The sequence below is a fragment of the Anabas testudineus genome, chromosome 14 (assembly GCF_900324465.2).
Source record: "Anabas testudineus chromosome 14, fAnaTes1.2, whole genome shotgun sequence".
In the NCBI taxonomy this organism is placed as follows: domain Eukaryota; kingdom Metazoa; phylum Chordata; class Actinopteri; order Anabantiformes; family Anabantidae; genus Anabas; species Anabas testudineus.
Genome location: NC_046623.1, coordinates 12,031,449 through 12,046,642, shown reverse-complemented (window position 1 = coordinate 12,046,642; position 15,194 = coordinate 12,031,449). Strand labels below are relative to the sequence as shown.

The 15,194-nt window shown below is 37.3% G+C and overlaps 1 protein-coding gene across 2 annotated transcripts; it reads left to right on the top strand.

Annotated features, from left to right (window-relative positions):
- The first annotated feature begins 1,240 nt into the window (after positions 1-1,240).
- Positions 1,241-11,620, top strand: cul5b (cullin 5b). Of its 2 annotated transcripts, none has more exons than XM_026373043.1 (19): positions 1,241-1,296; positions 3,858-3,967; positions 4,073-4,172; positions 4,639-4,815; positions 4,905-5,046; positions 5,182-5,327; positions 6,186-6,266; positions 6,390-6,528; positions 7,051-7,181; positions 7,537-7,644; positions 7,734-7,798; positions 7,895-8,027; positions 8,986-9,117; positions 9,313-9,436; positions 9,579-9,754; positions 10,235-10,396; positions 10,659-10,777; positions 11,054-11,177; positions 11,426-11,620. In XM_026373043.1, exons 1-19 carry the CDS (start codon positions 1,273-1,275, stop codon positions 11,618-11,620), a joined length of 2,388 nt encoding a protein of 795 aa, XP_026228828.1. In that variant the 5' UTR covers positions 1,241-1,272. The 2 variants fall into 2 exon arrangements, with proteins under 2 accessions (XP_026228828.1, XP_026228829.1); XM_026373044.1 differs by having other exon boundaries at positions 1,273-1,296; positions 6,390-6,483.
- Positions 11,621-15,194: the final 3,574 nt, after the last annotated feature.

Here is a 15,194-nt window from a genome sequence, read left to right as displayed (position 1 = left end):
TCTGTTGCTTGTGAAAGCATTTGACCAAGATAGTGAGAAACACAGAATGGATGATACTGCAGCAAACATTACACAAGAGGAAACAATATCTGTCCTTGCAGCTGCACAAATATTATTTTCTCAGCTCCTGTTTCACCCCCAGTGTGCTGCTGCTCTCACTTTAAGCTTTACCAAATAGAGTTGCTTAAGGTGACAAAGGGTTAAAACAGCTACAGTAGTACTATATGTGGCTATGGCCCATTATAAATCACCATTTCTACTGTAAAAACCCAGTAGCACCTCTAAAGCACCAACAGTAGTTCCAGTGCTTCATTTTTAGCAGCATTTTAAAAGCTTCTGGTTGATTACACTAGAAGCAGCAAGGTTGGGGATCTACAATAACCACCAGCTCATGAAAACACAGAAGTAGCACAAGAATATGCAACATAGAATTAATTTGGTAACAAAAGATAACAAAATATGTATAAAAATGCATCTAAACATGTCTAGTAAACTATTTTTGAGATTGACCAGCTCACTTGAAAGCTGCATTTGAAAATATTTCTTAAAATTACTGCACAAAGTCCAAGGAACTTACCTTTGGGGAAAATGCTGAACTTTTGCAACACTTAATCTACAATAATAAAAAGTCAATTGTAGGTATTTTAAAAGCTTCCATCCAATATTTCAAGACCGAGTACTTGAATTTGACTTGAAAATCTCAGGAGATAAAACTGACTGAACAAGGTATAAGTATGGCAACAGAAGTGTATTTATAGTACTAAACACAGCCAGCCAGTAGCAAAAATAGTAGTAGAAGTTGCAATCTAAATCTTGGTGGCACATAGCAATACAAAGTATTTTGCTTAATTCATGTGAACAAACCTGTAAAACACATTATATCAGTTGCATTTTTAGGCTAAAATGTTGATATGTATTGTCCCTGTTGCTGGTCCACAGTAATATTTAGTCTTTTTTTTTTTTTTACTAAATGTAAATCTGACAATTTCAAAGATTTGTGTAGGAAGACATTGGCTCTTAAGTATGATGAAGTATGAGTAAATATACTTTGTTTCATTCCACCACAGTTGGTTTTAAATAACACATCAGGGAACTAAGTAATAAACAGTAATTATTAGTTATCACAGTAATTATTAGTTATCACAATAAATGATTCTTATTCATATTATTTATAATGAACTCAAATCCTCTCTTATTCACAATGTTGTGATAAGGCAAATCTTCGTCGGTCCCGTTCTCGCGAGAGTTCACGAGAGGATAAGTTAAGGGAACATGGCGACGTCTAATTTGCTAAAGGTAGGACCACTTTAATTCAATTATTTGTATTTAACGATAGACGGAGTGCTTGTCACTTGTGTAGTGTAATGTTGGCGTTTAGCTGCAACCTTAACGAACAGCACGCTGCACTTGGACGCGACTGTGCTGTCAGTGTTGACTTTAGCTGGAAGCAGTTAAGTTACATCTGGCTAACATTAGCTACCTATCAGAGATTCAGCTGGCTAAATAGGAAAGCTACAAGACAGCTAAACGTGAAAGAAAGAGGCAGACACACGGGAGGCAGGCAGACAGTGACGGATAACGGATGGAAGACGTATCGTTAGCTTAACCTGCGTTAAAACATAAAAATATGCTGTGCACACGTTAGCTGCAAAGCTCATCATCTGTCACTGAATGGCTCAGGAACCTGCAGCTGACCAGCCCCTTAAAGACATGTTTAAATCCCAACAAAAGCCACGGTCATAGTAAATCTCTGCGTGTAATAAACGCTAATCCGATGCTGCCACTTTGCTAACCAGGCTTAGCTCGACAGGGGTATATGCCACTGTGTCTAATTAAATAAGTCATAACGTCAAGCAGAAGCACAGTGGGTGGTGACACATACAGAAGCAGCTACAGCCTGGGAGCACATAGAAAATAGCGTTGCAGTTAAAACACAAGCTTGTTGGGAGGAAAAATATAGTACCTGTATATACTGGGCAAATAACTATGCCACGACATGCATGTAATCTCGTCTGCACTAATATCTAGCACCAGTGCATGTTGGGTCTTGTACTGTAATAACATAAAAACAATCACACAGTCTTTAAAAGTGCCTTCACCTTCACGTCCCTCTTGTTAATGTTAACATCTGGTAGAACATGTTATAATATGTTAGATTTGTATGGTTTCAACAAATCTGGCACCTTCAACAACAACAACAACAGCAACAAAAAAAAAAAAAAAAAAACTAAAACAACAAGTAAGCTTTTGATATTTCATCCAAAGACTTGATTATGTTTATTTGCAGATGTATATGTTTCTGGATTCAACAATGTTTGCACAAACCAACAAATGCACTAATATCAAGCAGCAATGATATTAGTTTTTTAAACACTAGTGGTCTAATAGAGATGGTGTGATGATAACGACAACAACAACAGTAGAATTTTATTATTATTATTTCAGTGCAACATGAGCATACATTTGCAAATAGAAGTAGTTTTTGATAAAACATTTTAACATTTTATCAAGCTAATTTAAGTTTCTTTGCACCCTGAGCCAAAGCTGGTAAAGTGACTAAGTATGTTTCCTAAAGTAATGTACTTAAATACAGTTTTGATTTAATATTATTAAAATATTCTGTGTATTTGCACCACAGCCTGCAGACTGTTATCCACATCCTAATCCCTAAATTCAGAAAACCTCTAGGGCATCACAATTTGCACATTAAGGTCATGGGGGTGCCTGCGAAAATGCGATAATGCAGGGAAGATGTCATTAGTGAGACACAATGGTGGCCAAGGAACTATAACTTCAAAACAAAAAACAAAGTTATAACATAAAAACATAGTCTTAAATTTAATTGTGTCCTAACCTTTTATTACAGACTGTATATAGTGTGTACTGTATAATAAATGTACAATATGCCGTCACAGTGTAAAACATCATTTTATACTGTCTAAAAAAAACAATAATCACTATCTCTTCAATGTACACCAACACTATACAATAAGTTATCAGTGACAAATAAAACTTTAAGTGTTGAAGGAAGGCAAACGCACAACTCTACAACAGTTTCATTATTCTTTGTCTATAAACTCTACAGGAGGATAGATGCAGTTTGTCTGAAGGATCTTCCTTCATTTGGGGTGGTTGAGACAGATCTCTGAAATCTCCCAAAGGTTCTCCATTGGGTCGAGAATGCTGTAGTGTATAATTCATAATATACTTATTGAATTATTTAGTGACTCCTCATGCTTGTACATTTCCCCACATTTGCTATGTTAATAACTGATTAACAGTTTATTTAAGCAGCAAAAAACAAACATTCACAGTCCCAGTTTATAAATTTGCTGTTTATCCTTGTCTTACATTGTAGTACATTTAGTATTAGTCAAAAAACAGATATCAGAATACTTTAAATTGGGATTCCTATTTCACACTTTTATTATGTGTTATAAGCTGAGTAATGATTAAAGAAATTCAAACACAGTTTAATATGTTTACAAATCGAAGTCAGACTCAGTAAATCTATTACACAATTACACAAAAAGATAACTACTGGACTGAGAATACAGAATTACTTTATATTGTTATTCCCAATACAAATTTCATTATTAGCTGCTTTTTATGTATTGGTTTCTTTGTGGTTCTGTTGTTAAGTGATGCTTTCTGTTGATGTACGTACAGTAGTTTTCCTTTTAAAAGGATTTTGGAATAAGTGTAACTTTGTGCAGGTTAAATATAGTAATGCTAATTAGCTTTATGTTGCTGGTGTGGTATCAGTGTTTGTAATGTTTGGGAAATGAGCCTTACATACTGCAAAGATCATGAACAGTTTGAATCATAAAGTTCACTTCCCTCCTGTCTGTTTCCAGAACAAAGGCTCCCTTCAGTTTGAAGATAAATGGGACCTAATGCGCCCCATAGTGCTGAAGCTCCTACGGCAGGAGTCTGTCACCAAACAGCAGTGGTTTGACCTGTTCTCGTAAGTTTACTTCCACCATACTATATACATTTGCTTTCAGCTTTAGCACTCATATCAGCCTGTTTCACACTATAGGTAACGTGTGTTCTCTTATTGTTTCCACAGAGACGTCCATGCTGTATGTTTGTGGGATGATAAAGGTCCTGCTAAGATACACCAGGCTCTCAAAGAGGACATACTAGATTTCATCAAACAAGCACAAGCAGTAAGACTTGGAGCATAATGGGGGTTATGGTTTGGGATATGTAAAATTATGCTGTTGCGTGTTTTTATGGTTTTTCCAATTCCCCATTTGTCCACACATTTACATCCTAAGTATGTTTCTAAGCTCTTTTTGAATAATCATGATCATAAATATGAACTTATATATTATGAACTTACCAATATGGACCTTGAACTTTAGGAATATAAAGAGTAGTTTGTTAGATGGCATCAAGGTAATGTTATTTAGACTAAATGACAAAATGAAATATGGGCCACGGGGTGTATTTTGAGATAATCGGTGCCTTAACAATCTAAGAGTAACAAATGTATTGATAATAGCAAAAAATAAATGCTTTAGCCTGAATAACTGTGCAATGCTCACCATGATAACCTATTCTTGATTTTTATATGCCATATAGATTCTGCAGATGCTAATCAGGCCTCTTGTCTTTTTCTACCTTTGTCAGCGGGTGTTAAGTCACCAGGATGACACAGCATTGCTGAAGGCCTACATCGTGGAGTGGAGGAAGTTCTTCACACAGTGTGACATCTTGCCCAAGCCCTTCTGCCAGCTGGAGATCACTCTGATGGGCAAGCAGGGAAGCAGCAAGAAGTCCAACATGGAGGACAGCATTGTCCGCAAGGTGAGGAGGAGCAGGAGTTTGGCAACCCATAGTTAATGAGTTATGTTTCTCTGTAACCCTATAACTATTTATGTATCCTTACTGTGCAGCTGATGCTGGACACATGGAACGAGTCCATCTTCTCCAACATTAAAAACAGGCTACAAGACAGTGCCATGAAGCTCGTCCATGCTGAGAGGCTGGGAGAGGCCTTTGACTCCCAGCTGGTCATTGGTGTGCGGGAGTCCTATGGTAAGAAACCATAACACACTGCATCTTATATCTGTACCCAGCGAGACCTATAGGGCCTTGAGTGCTTCCTTGTTTTTAAACTTAGAGTTTACAGACAGTCACATTCCACAGATGCTGTGTTTTTTCTCTAAACAGTGAACCTGTGCTCCAACCCTGATGACAAGCTGCAGATTTACAGGGACAACTTTGAAAAGGCATATATGGATTCTACTGAGAGGTTCTACAGAACTCAGGCACCTGCCTACCTCCAGCAAAATGGGGTTCAAAACTACATGAAATATGTGAGTTTTTTTTTTTCTTTTTTGTTTTTTTTTTTTAAGAATTGGAAATACAACAAAACTGAAGGTCCCTAAATGTGAATGTAATCATCTTCTCCTAGACACATACAGTATATTCTGCCTGAAGAAGAATGTATCTGACACTGTTTCTTCCAAAAAAATGTTAGTTTCATAGATTATAATTATACAATTCTGTGTAACATAATGAAACCACTCTGCTTCTAAACTGGTTTCCGTTTGCCACTTCCAGCCTACTTTCCACTGGCACTGAAAGGAAATCACCTTCAGTTCACGCAATAACACACTAAAAAGTGAAGTGCTGTCCAACACTTACGGCTTACGAAGCAGAAACCTGAGAACTCAGGCTCCCATCCCCTGTTTTCTTGGCAGTAGGAAAGTTGGATGAATAAAAAGAGAAACCAGTGAGACAGCCAGAAAGATCAGCTGCTGTGGCTGATCTCATGCTCACCCTCGTCACGTCTGTTTATTGGACATCTTTTTAGTCTTCTTTAGCTTTAAAAATGTTTGTGCCTTTAACAATTTCAATGTTTTAAATCTCCTGACCTACCAGGCAAAATATACTTATTTTCATAATACGACAGGTTTAAACACTAACACACTCTTAGTTAACTATATTAGATTTATAGACTTTTATAGACTGTTATATTACCTACTAAAGTGCTAATGGTTGCATTTACAATTAATTACAAAGAATTCAAATTTAGAAGACAATTTGCCAGCGATGCACAACAGAAATAGATGCATACATGTATACATGTTTTGAGATGCTGTTGGTGATTGTATGTGGAATAAATATACATAACAAATGTGTGTGATTGCATTGGTGTGTATTTTCACCAGGCTGATTCAAAGCTAAGGGAGGAGGAGAAACGTGCTCTGCGATACCTGGAGACGAGACGCGATTGTAACTCTGTACAAGCAGTAAGTATTACACAAGCTGCTTGCTTTTATTACAGATATTCCTGATATTTTACCTAAATCATTATAAACTTTTTCTGCACGTCTCATATCTCTTGTGTGTTTCCACTGTGTTTATCCTTTCAGTTAATGGAGTGTTGTGTCAATGCACTGGTAACGTCATTCAAGGAAACCATCTTAGCCGAGTGTCCAGGCATGATCAAACGAAATGAGACAGAGAGTGAGTACGGCAGGACTGCTCCCGCCAAGGGCTCAGCCAGCTCAGGTTTGCACCAGGAAATAGCCCTGACCAAACCTTCTTGTCCAGCTTGAACATTCATGTGTTTCCTCCACTCTTGCTAAATTAATGTGTGATGGAATTAATTAGTTCTGCCATATTTTTAAGAGTGTAAAGTCTCACATATGCATCAATCAACTGAGTGTCAAGGTTTTTGAAACTAGTGTTGATACATTTCAGCACAAATACCAAAACATTTGTTGACACGTCTTGGACGTGGCCCTTTTTCTACAAAATCTAATTTTTAGAAGAAGCCAGATTTCTCCGATGTTGAAATTTTATTAGGTGCGTGTCTAATTTATTTGTTGACTTTTGGCTTTTAATCTATGGAAGATATAAAAAAAATAAAAGCTTAACAGCAACATTTATTTCATGGCACACTTGAAAGTAGTATAGGTGTTTATAATGCCTCTTTAGTGGTTACACTACCACTTTAGTAAACCTCTTTGGAGCCAAGAGTCCTAATTTAAAAGATCTAAAGTGTCATAACTTTGCAATTTTGTCTTACAGAGCTGCATCTGATGTTCTCTCTCATGGACAAAGTGCCTAGTGGCATTGAGCCCATGCTGAAGGACCTGGAGGAGCACATCATGAGCGCTGGCCTGGCTGATATGGTGGCTTCAGCAGAGACAATCACCTCTGTGGGTGTCACTAGTGCTTGAGGCATCGTTAATATTTTAATGTTGAAATCCAAAGCTGCCATCAAATAAAAATGTTCCCAGCTTCCTGTGGTAGTGATGAGCCATGTCTACTAACTGATACAGTAACTTCAGACTTAACTATAGATAAAATGGAAGACATCCTGTTGATTAGAAAAAATAATTTCAATTCAAGGCCTACTTACTGGCAGCTAGTGAAAATTATAACATGCAGTTGAAAGCTTTAGAAAAAGCTACTTAGTGGATCTCGAGGTCTGGTTATTTTGTCAAAATATAATTTAGGGTAAAGAATGGACTCGTTATATTAATCCTTAACACCACCTTCTCTTTGTGATAGGACTCAGAAAAATACGTGGAGCAGCTTCTGACTTTATTTAACCGCTTCAGTCGACTAGTGAAAGAAGCCTTTCAGGACGACCCGCGCTTCCTGACAGCTAGAGACAAAGTGAGCCTTGACTTTTGCTAACTTGTGTGATGAACTTGTGAGAATCACCTCTCAGAATATGTTCTTAATGTTTTCTAATTTCTTTACAGGCATACAAAGCTGTTGTGAATGATGCCACTATATTTAAATTAGAGCTTCCTATGAAACAAAAGGGGTAAGAGCTGCTCACTGTGTGAATTCAGCTTATGATGTAAACGACAAAGGCAATAATGTATAACTATAATCTCCTTTTTTCCACTTGTGTTTACAGGGTAGGTCTGAAAACACAACCAGAGTCCAAGTGTCCAGAGCTGCTGGCCAACTACTGTGACATGCTCTTGAGGAAAACCCCACTGAGTAAGAAGCTCACCTCTGAAGAAATAGAGGCCAAGCTAAAGGAGGTGGTATGTATCAAAGAGCCTGTAATGCCCTGTGGTTTATACTGGAAATGTAATGTAGTAAAATTGCCCATGACAAATGGTCTATTCATTTCAAGTGTGTTTTGACTCTTGATTATTGGATACAGTATCCAGTTTCAGGCTCGTTTGAATAGCTGGTCGGTTCATGCACACTTGTGGTAAGTCAATTAGAATGGACTGCAGATTCTGACTGGTATGAATTGAGAGCAGGTACAGAACTGTAATTTATTATGTCTGCTACTTCTTTTAATGTTGTCAGGATGATCATGTTTATGTTTAGGCACAATGATGGCAGAATGATGGCAGAATGACAGCAAATGGCGCTAAGTAGCAAAACAGGGCTGAGTGATTGCGCATGCATCTAGTCCAGCTTCTGGTGAATCAGTGTCCTGACGAAATGCTACACCATGAAGACAAATGAATAAGCAACTCTGCAAAAATGTTATTAAAAAGCATTAATCAGGGCATGGATACAAGAACATTTCCAAGTTATTGACTGAGTTAAGTAAATCATCAAAAAATGGAAGAAATATGGGGCAAGCTGCTGCCCATACCACATAACCTGAGAGAAAACCTGGTACATTCTGTGATAACTGTGATTTGGTAAAATGTTTGCAGCAACAATGACTCCAAACATACAGTCAAAGCTACACACATGGTTTAAAAACAACAAGTTACAAATATGTCTCACAATTTGTTAAAGAAACTTAGCAGACATCTAACTTTGTCGAGCTCTTAACAAAATTGATACATGTGGAGATTTGACTGCAACTCAAAACCTTTACAGTTCCCAAACCTCAGTAAAGACTGTTTGAGGCAAACAGTAGATTATAGGTATAGTTTTATAATATCCTGGTAATTAATTGTGTTCTTTTATCAAGATATTCAAATAAAATCTAATAAATGATTTTTTCCAGTAAATGACATTTGTGCTCTTACACAGCTGCTTGTGCTGAAGTACGTCCAGAATAAAGATGTGTTCATGCGCTACCACAAAGCCCATCTTACTCGTCGGCTCATCCTGGACATCTCAGCAGACAGCGAGATAGAGGAGAACATGGTGGAGTGGCTCAGGGTAGGAACTGGGTGGATGACTGGGTGTGTGATGGAGAGGGAGTGTTGTGTTTTACTAGTAATGACTGTTCACTTTACCTTTCACTAACCTGAACCATGATATAGCCCAAAAAATAAAAATGGAAAATTACTTACTGAAGCTAGTTTATCATCACCTGCAAAAACTGTCTCTTGTTTATTTTTATTTTATTTTTAGGAAGTAGGGATGCCAGCTGATTATGTCAATAAACTAGCCAGAATGTTTCAAGACATCAAGGTGTCAGAGGACCTCAACCAATCGTTCAAGGAAATGCATAAACATAACAAACTTGCTTTACCAGGTAAGAGATACAACTAAAATGCATCGATACTCGACTGCAAGTGCTCCTAACCTTAAATCTTGATTACTTGAAAATTAACCTGTTACCAAAATTATCTCTCATTCATTCAGTAACTCAGATGTTTGTGTTTGTTCCCATGCAGCTGACTCTGTCAACATAAAGATCCTAAATGCTGGAGCGTGGTCAAGGAGCAGCGAGAAGGTTTTTGTCTCTCTTCCTACAGAGCTGGAGGATTTGATACCAGAGGTAGAAGACTTCTATAAAAAGAACCACAGTGGCAGGAAGCTTCATTGGCATCACCTCATGTCCAACGGCATTGTGAGTGCAACAGATCTGTACAGAAACACACACACATACTGTACGTAGCTTAGAAAGCTACACTATTTAGTTTCATTGTTCAAGTTGTAAGGACCAGCTTTGAAATGTTTTTTTCTGTGTCATGTTATAATTAGGTCTGGCAAAATAACATGGTAATTTGTAATTCATTAATTACAGAAAAAAATTTGTTAAAGAAATGAATTAAATTAAAGACTAAGAAGTACCGTTTTCAGAATTTTCTAGATCCTGCTGCATTGGAATAAACACTTGGACCACATACACACATGTTGTCAACCTACGTTTGAAATTATTTTTAAAGGCAGATCTGTTGCTTCTTTACTTTATTTCAAAAACTTGTATGTTATTTTTCTTCTAAACATAGTTGAACACGGACTGCTTAATTTAGTCCCATTATATTCTCTTACTTTGAAAGGAAATATAACCAAATATATATATATATATATACCCTTCTTTTTCCAGATAACATTCAAGAATGAGGTCGGACAGTATGACCTGGAGGTGACCACCTTTCAGCTGGCCGTGCTGTTTGCTTGGAACCAGAGGCCTAGGGAGAGGATCAGCTTTGAAAACCTCAAACTAGCCACTGAGCTGCCAGATGCAGAGCTCCGACGCACACTCTGGGTAAAGATAATGTAGATGTGGACCAGTAGGTAGATAAGATCTTATAAAACAAGACGCTGAACCCTGAACATTTAGCACCTAATGCAGCTCCCTGTCCACAAATTATGCAATTATTATTGCTATGAGAAAGCTAAAACTATCAATTTTGCTCCATTGTAGCTGTTACAAATAATCAGAACCACTCATTTTTGTTCTTGTTGCTGTTGATCTGATTTTTCCACCTTTTCCTTCTGAACCATCATGCTCTTCTCTATATTTCTAGTCTCTAGTGGCATTTCCCAAACTCAAGCGGCAAGTGTTGTTGTACGACCCAGTGGTGTCTTCACCCAAAGACTTTGCAGAGGGAACACTATTCTTTGTCAACCAGGATTTTTCTCTCATGTAAGGAACATTATGTTGAAGTCAGTATGTTCAGTGTGAGTTTTTTGTCACACCTTTGTTCAATCTGCTTACTGGTAAATGTGAGCAGTTTAGTCACAGGATGCAGTTTGCCAGTTAACTACATACAAAGTACAGATGTGAACAAGAGTCTAAATACATAATATCTAAACCCCTGTACAATACTGTTATATATACTATATATATGGAAGGAGCACAATTCTATGTTTCAGTACCTTCAAATGTTCAAATATCAATTGTTTTTCTATTCAACTACAGAAAAAACTCAAAGGTTCAGAGAAGAGGGAAGATTAACTTGATTGGTCGGCTTCAGCTCACAACAGAGCGGATGAGAGAGGAGGAAAATGAGGGTATTGTCCAGCTCAGGATACTAAGAACACAGGTATGGAGTTCACAGCCTGAAGGCACTGCTTGTCTACCCTCTGATATGCAACACCACCTACTGTGCATAAACGTTACTGTCTTCCATTTCCCATTGTTGACTTTGAACAGACATCAGTGGTTTTGTTTGTATAATCTTACATTTCACAATGGGATCCATCTGTGCTTCAACACACTGTTTTTTTTATTATTATTATTATCATCATTATTTCCTCTTTTCACATGGCTCTTTACATTTCCCACATCCAGGAGGCCATAATCCAGATCATGAAGATGAGAAAACGCATCAACAATGCCCAGCTGCAGACGGAGCTGGTAGAGATTCTAAAGAACATGTTTTTACCGCAGAAGAAGATGATCAAGGAGCAGATTGAATGGCTGATAGATCATAAGTACATAAAGCGGGATGAGACTGATATAAACACCTTCATCTACATGGCATAGCACAGCACAGTACAGTACAGCACATTAGGATGACTTGTGTTGACTTTGGTTCCAGTGGATCAGGCCTGATGGACACTAGAAAACTTCCAGGCTCCCAGTCCTCTATTAAAAAAATCCAAACTTTTGCAGGGAGGCGTAAAATAAAGACTGAGACCTGTTAAAAAAAAGTGGAACTTCCTGCCTTAAAATTGTACAAAGAAAAAAGAAGTTGCAGTTGGAGTCTGCACCAAGTGGTTATAATTGTTTTTAGTTGGAGGGAGTTTCCTTTGCTGTCCAGATGAAGTTGGTTATAGTTAATGGTCCATTTTTGACGCCATGGTGTGTCATCTGGGCCGCTATTACAACACTCCTGTCCATTGCTTGTGCAAGTCTAAAGGCATGCTAACAGGAAGAGCTGGGGAACTTTGGATATTAAAATATCTGCAGTCCAGTTTTAAAACGCTTCAAACCCAGACCACCGGAATCTTGATCAAAATGCTCTCCAGTCAAAGGCGAAGCTGCTTTAACCGAGATAGTTGGTTTATCAGGAGGGCCCTGATGCTGCCGTGACTCCCTACAGTCATAGTTAAAGTGATCAAGAACCTAATCCGGACATTCCAGTGTATAGAGTCAGATAAGCACTTCACAGTTTTCGGGACTGAACCAGACAGCAAAGCAGAACCAACTCGAAACCCTGTCAAGCCCTGGGTACAAAGAGAATGTGGAGAAAAAATGCATATTGCTACAATCCAGAGTCCATTTCCCTTGACACAGTGTCTCCAAGGACAGAGCTAACGGAGTTCAAACAGGAACTTGGCTCGTTTTGTTTGTGAAAATCCTCTTTTCTGCAGTAAGCCTGGGAGAAGAGACTGAGGTCAGTATTAAACATGGTAAATGCTACAACTCAAAGCTAAAGGGGAGTGTACCGTGAGATGTGAATAATGAAATGGTTAAATAAACAGCACCTTATTATAAAACATGACTGTCATTTATCTTGGCTCATCCAAACATTGCCCACAAAGATTTATTGCTCTTCTAATAAATGGTTTAATTGTTTAAACAGTTTTAGCTTTTAGAGAGTGTTTTAAAGCGGGCCTCCACCATTGCTTTTTTTTAATTTTTTTTTTAAATACTTATACACTTATTTCCTGAGAGGTAGATAAGCAGATTGCTAACACACTCTTGTCTGTACAGTGATAATGAAGCTCTAGCTGAAATGCCAGTTAGCCTAGCATTAAGATATATAACTGTCTTACCAAGGTGCAAGCCTTTACAGATTTTTTTAAAGGCACATTTTGTGGTGAATTTTATTTAGTCTGTTTTGTAATGAATAAGGGCCCAAAAGTAAATTCATTATTGCTATAGTACATTATAGTGTAAGTACTCACCTATGGAGAATATTACCCCCCTACCAAGAGATAAGAGCAGTAGTTGCTGACCAGTAGATGGTGCCAGAGCAAAGCTGCAACATGCCAACGCTGCATTGAAGTTATGCAGGAACTATGTACCTAATTATATGCATAAAAGAAGGCTTTCTCTTTCCACAACCCAATTTCTCTCTTTCCTTATTCTTTAGACGCTCATATAAGCTATTTATTAAAAAAATAAATAAAAAAGAAAACGTTTTTCTCAATTACAGCATGTTGCATCCTCTTCTACGTGTGACAGAGGGGATTAGAGCAGGCCTGTAGGTTTATTGCTGGGTCAGTCTTCAGAATCCCAATATCCACTGTCATGGGCCAGCATAGGAAATGAAACAATTCCTGTCCATACTTTCAGAATAAGAAGATTTGGTAAGTTTGTAGTTTGTGTACTGGGGCAATGAAGGGAAACAGTGAGCCAGAATGCAGCAATTTATGTAAGAATTAAAAATAACTGAGTGAGATCTGAGAACAACAGTAATGATACACATATGTTTTTAATAATCATGTATTAATATTCATGTTGACATGAAGTTCATTAATATTTAAAAGTGGTTTCCAAGGGGTGTTCTAATATTTTTCTACCTAATTGACATTTTAGACCATGTTCAACATGGGTAAAGAATTTTGAGTGGTACTTCAACTTGTAGTGCTGTACTAATTTTAGGTAAATACTTGTAATTTTACTTATGAGTTATGAGTCTGTGCACTGTACATCTGCCACCAAGAGCAATGAATTCTTTGAGGAAACCTTTTACATACTGTCTTATATCACATCACCTTGTCTAATACAGGGTCAGGGTCTGCTGGTATTTCTGAAATAGCCATATTTAACAGAAGCCTGTCCAAGGGAGTAAGTACATGTGTCATATTCATGACACACTCGGTCGCTTGACGTCTCTGCTGCTTGAAGGTTCAAAATGTTGTGGCTCATCCTGTGACAAATCTAACTTCCTACAGCACAGTATGGGAGACTCTGATTTGATCTTTTTTTCCCTTTTCTTGGCATAGTCAGAGGAAATGTAGGCACAGTGCTTCAAAATGGGGCATTAATTATTCATGAATAACTAAATTAAAGTAATGACATTTATTATTAATGTTTAATATTTACTTCTGGATGCTGTAGAGCTACAATTCTATAAACAAATAGGTTCTTTGACAAATTAATGTTTCAGTTCAGTAATCTGTGGTTTCAGTGCTGTGGCTGGCACAACAAATGTAAAATTTATAGGTTTACTTACTCAAATGTAACCCATGTAATTCTTATGTTGAGTCAACAAATAAGAAGAGTTAAATACATCATTGACATATGAAAATAACATGTACACCAAGTAAAATGTTTATATAGTTAATTATATGTATATAATGCATATAAAATCCATATAAGTGATGTTAAAAAAATCATTCTGTGATTAAAAAAATATTTGTTTGTTTTTTCGTCATATTCTAAAAATAATTTATTTTGTCAGTCTAAATTTGAAAGTTTAGTGAGACGTATCCTCTGGCCCTGCACTAATCGTCAGAACAGACTGTAAAGTTGGAAAAATGGATTATGTTATACATCATCAATAATGTTTTCCTACAATGTCAGGGGAAGACAATCTTTTTATTTGCATTTATTTTTTATATTCACAACGTTATATATTTAACCCATGCCTTTCAAAACCAATTTTACAATATGTATGAATTACATTGGCAATATATTTCAAACATCCCGTCCAATTACTAGAATTAGACCATCTGAGATGTCGTTATTTTTAAAATTCATATTTCAATAATTTTAATAATCTGTTTCATTTCCTTGTTTCCTTGTGACACTATCGTAATCGCGAGACAAAATGCGCAACGAAATTTGTGGAGCGGCCGACTTGACCGCAGTTGCGCACACAACTTCTGATTGGCTGAACACACCTGAGCAGGTAATCCACAGAGGGAGGAGCTGGGATCATTGAGATACAGGCAGGGCTGTGTCTCTCTTTGTCCAGGCTTCTCTACCTGTGGTGTGGGGATATGGAGTATGGATAGTTCAGATTTGTGTAAGAGGAAATAAGTTTACAACTAATAAACTCTGTGTTGTGAGTTGAACCCTGACATCCTATCGAGAATGACATTTCACAGTGTTCGTGCTCCAAGTGTATCATGTACATGTTTAAATGTGTCAAAAGAACAAAATT

Bases quoted from the DNA above. Each gene is read 5' to 3' on its own strand.
- cul5b (XM_026373043.1), top strand. From the start codon at position 1,273: ATGGCGACGTCTAATTTGCTAAAG. The intron at 1,297-3,857 runs GTAGGACCACTT...GTCTGTTTCCAG, and splicing joins CGACGTCTAATTTGCTAAAG to AACAAAGGCTCCCTTCAGTT. The intron at 10,778-11,053 runs GTAAGGAACATT...ATTCAACTACAG, and splicing joins AACCAGGATTTTTCTCTCAT to AAAAAACTCAAAGGTTCAGA.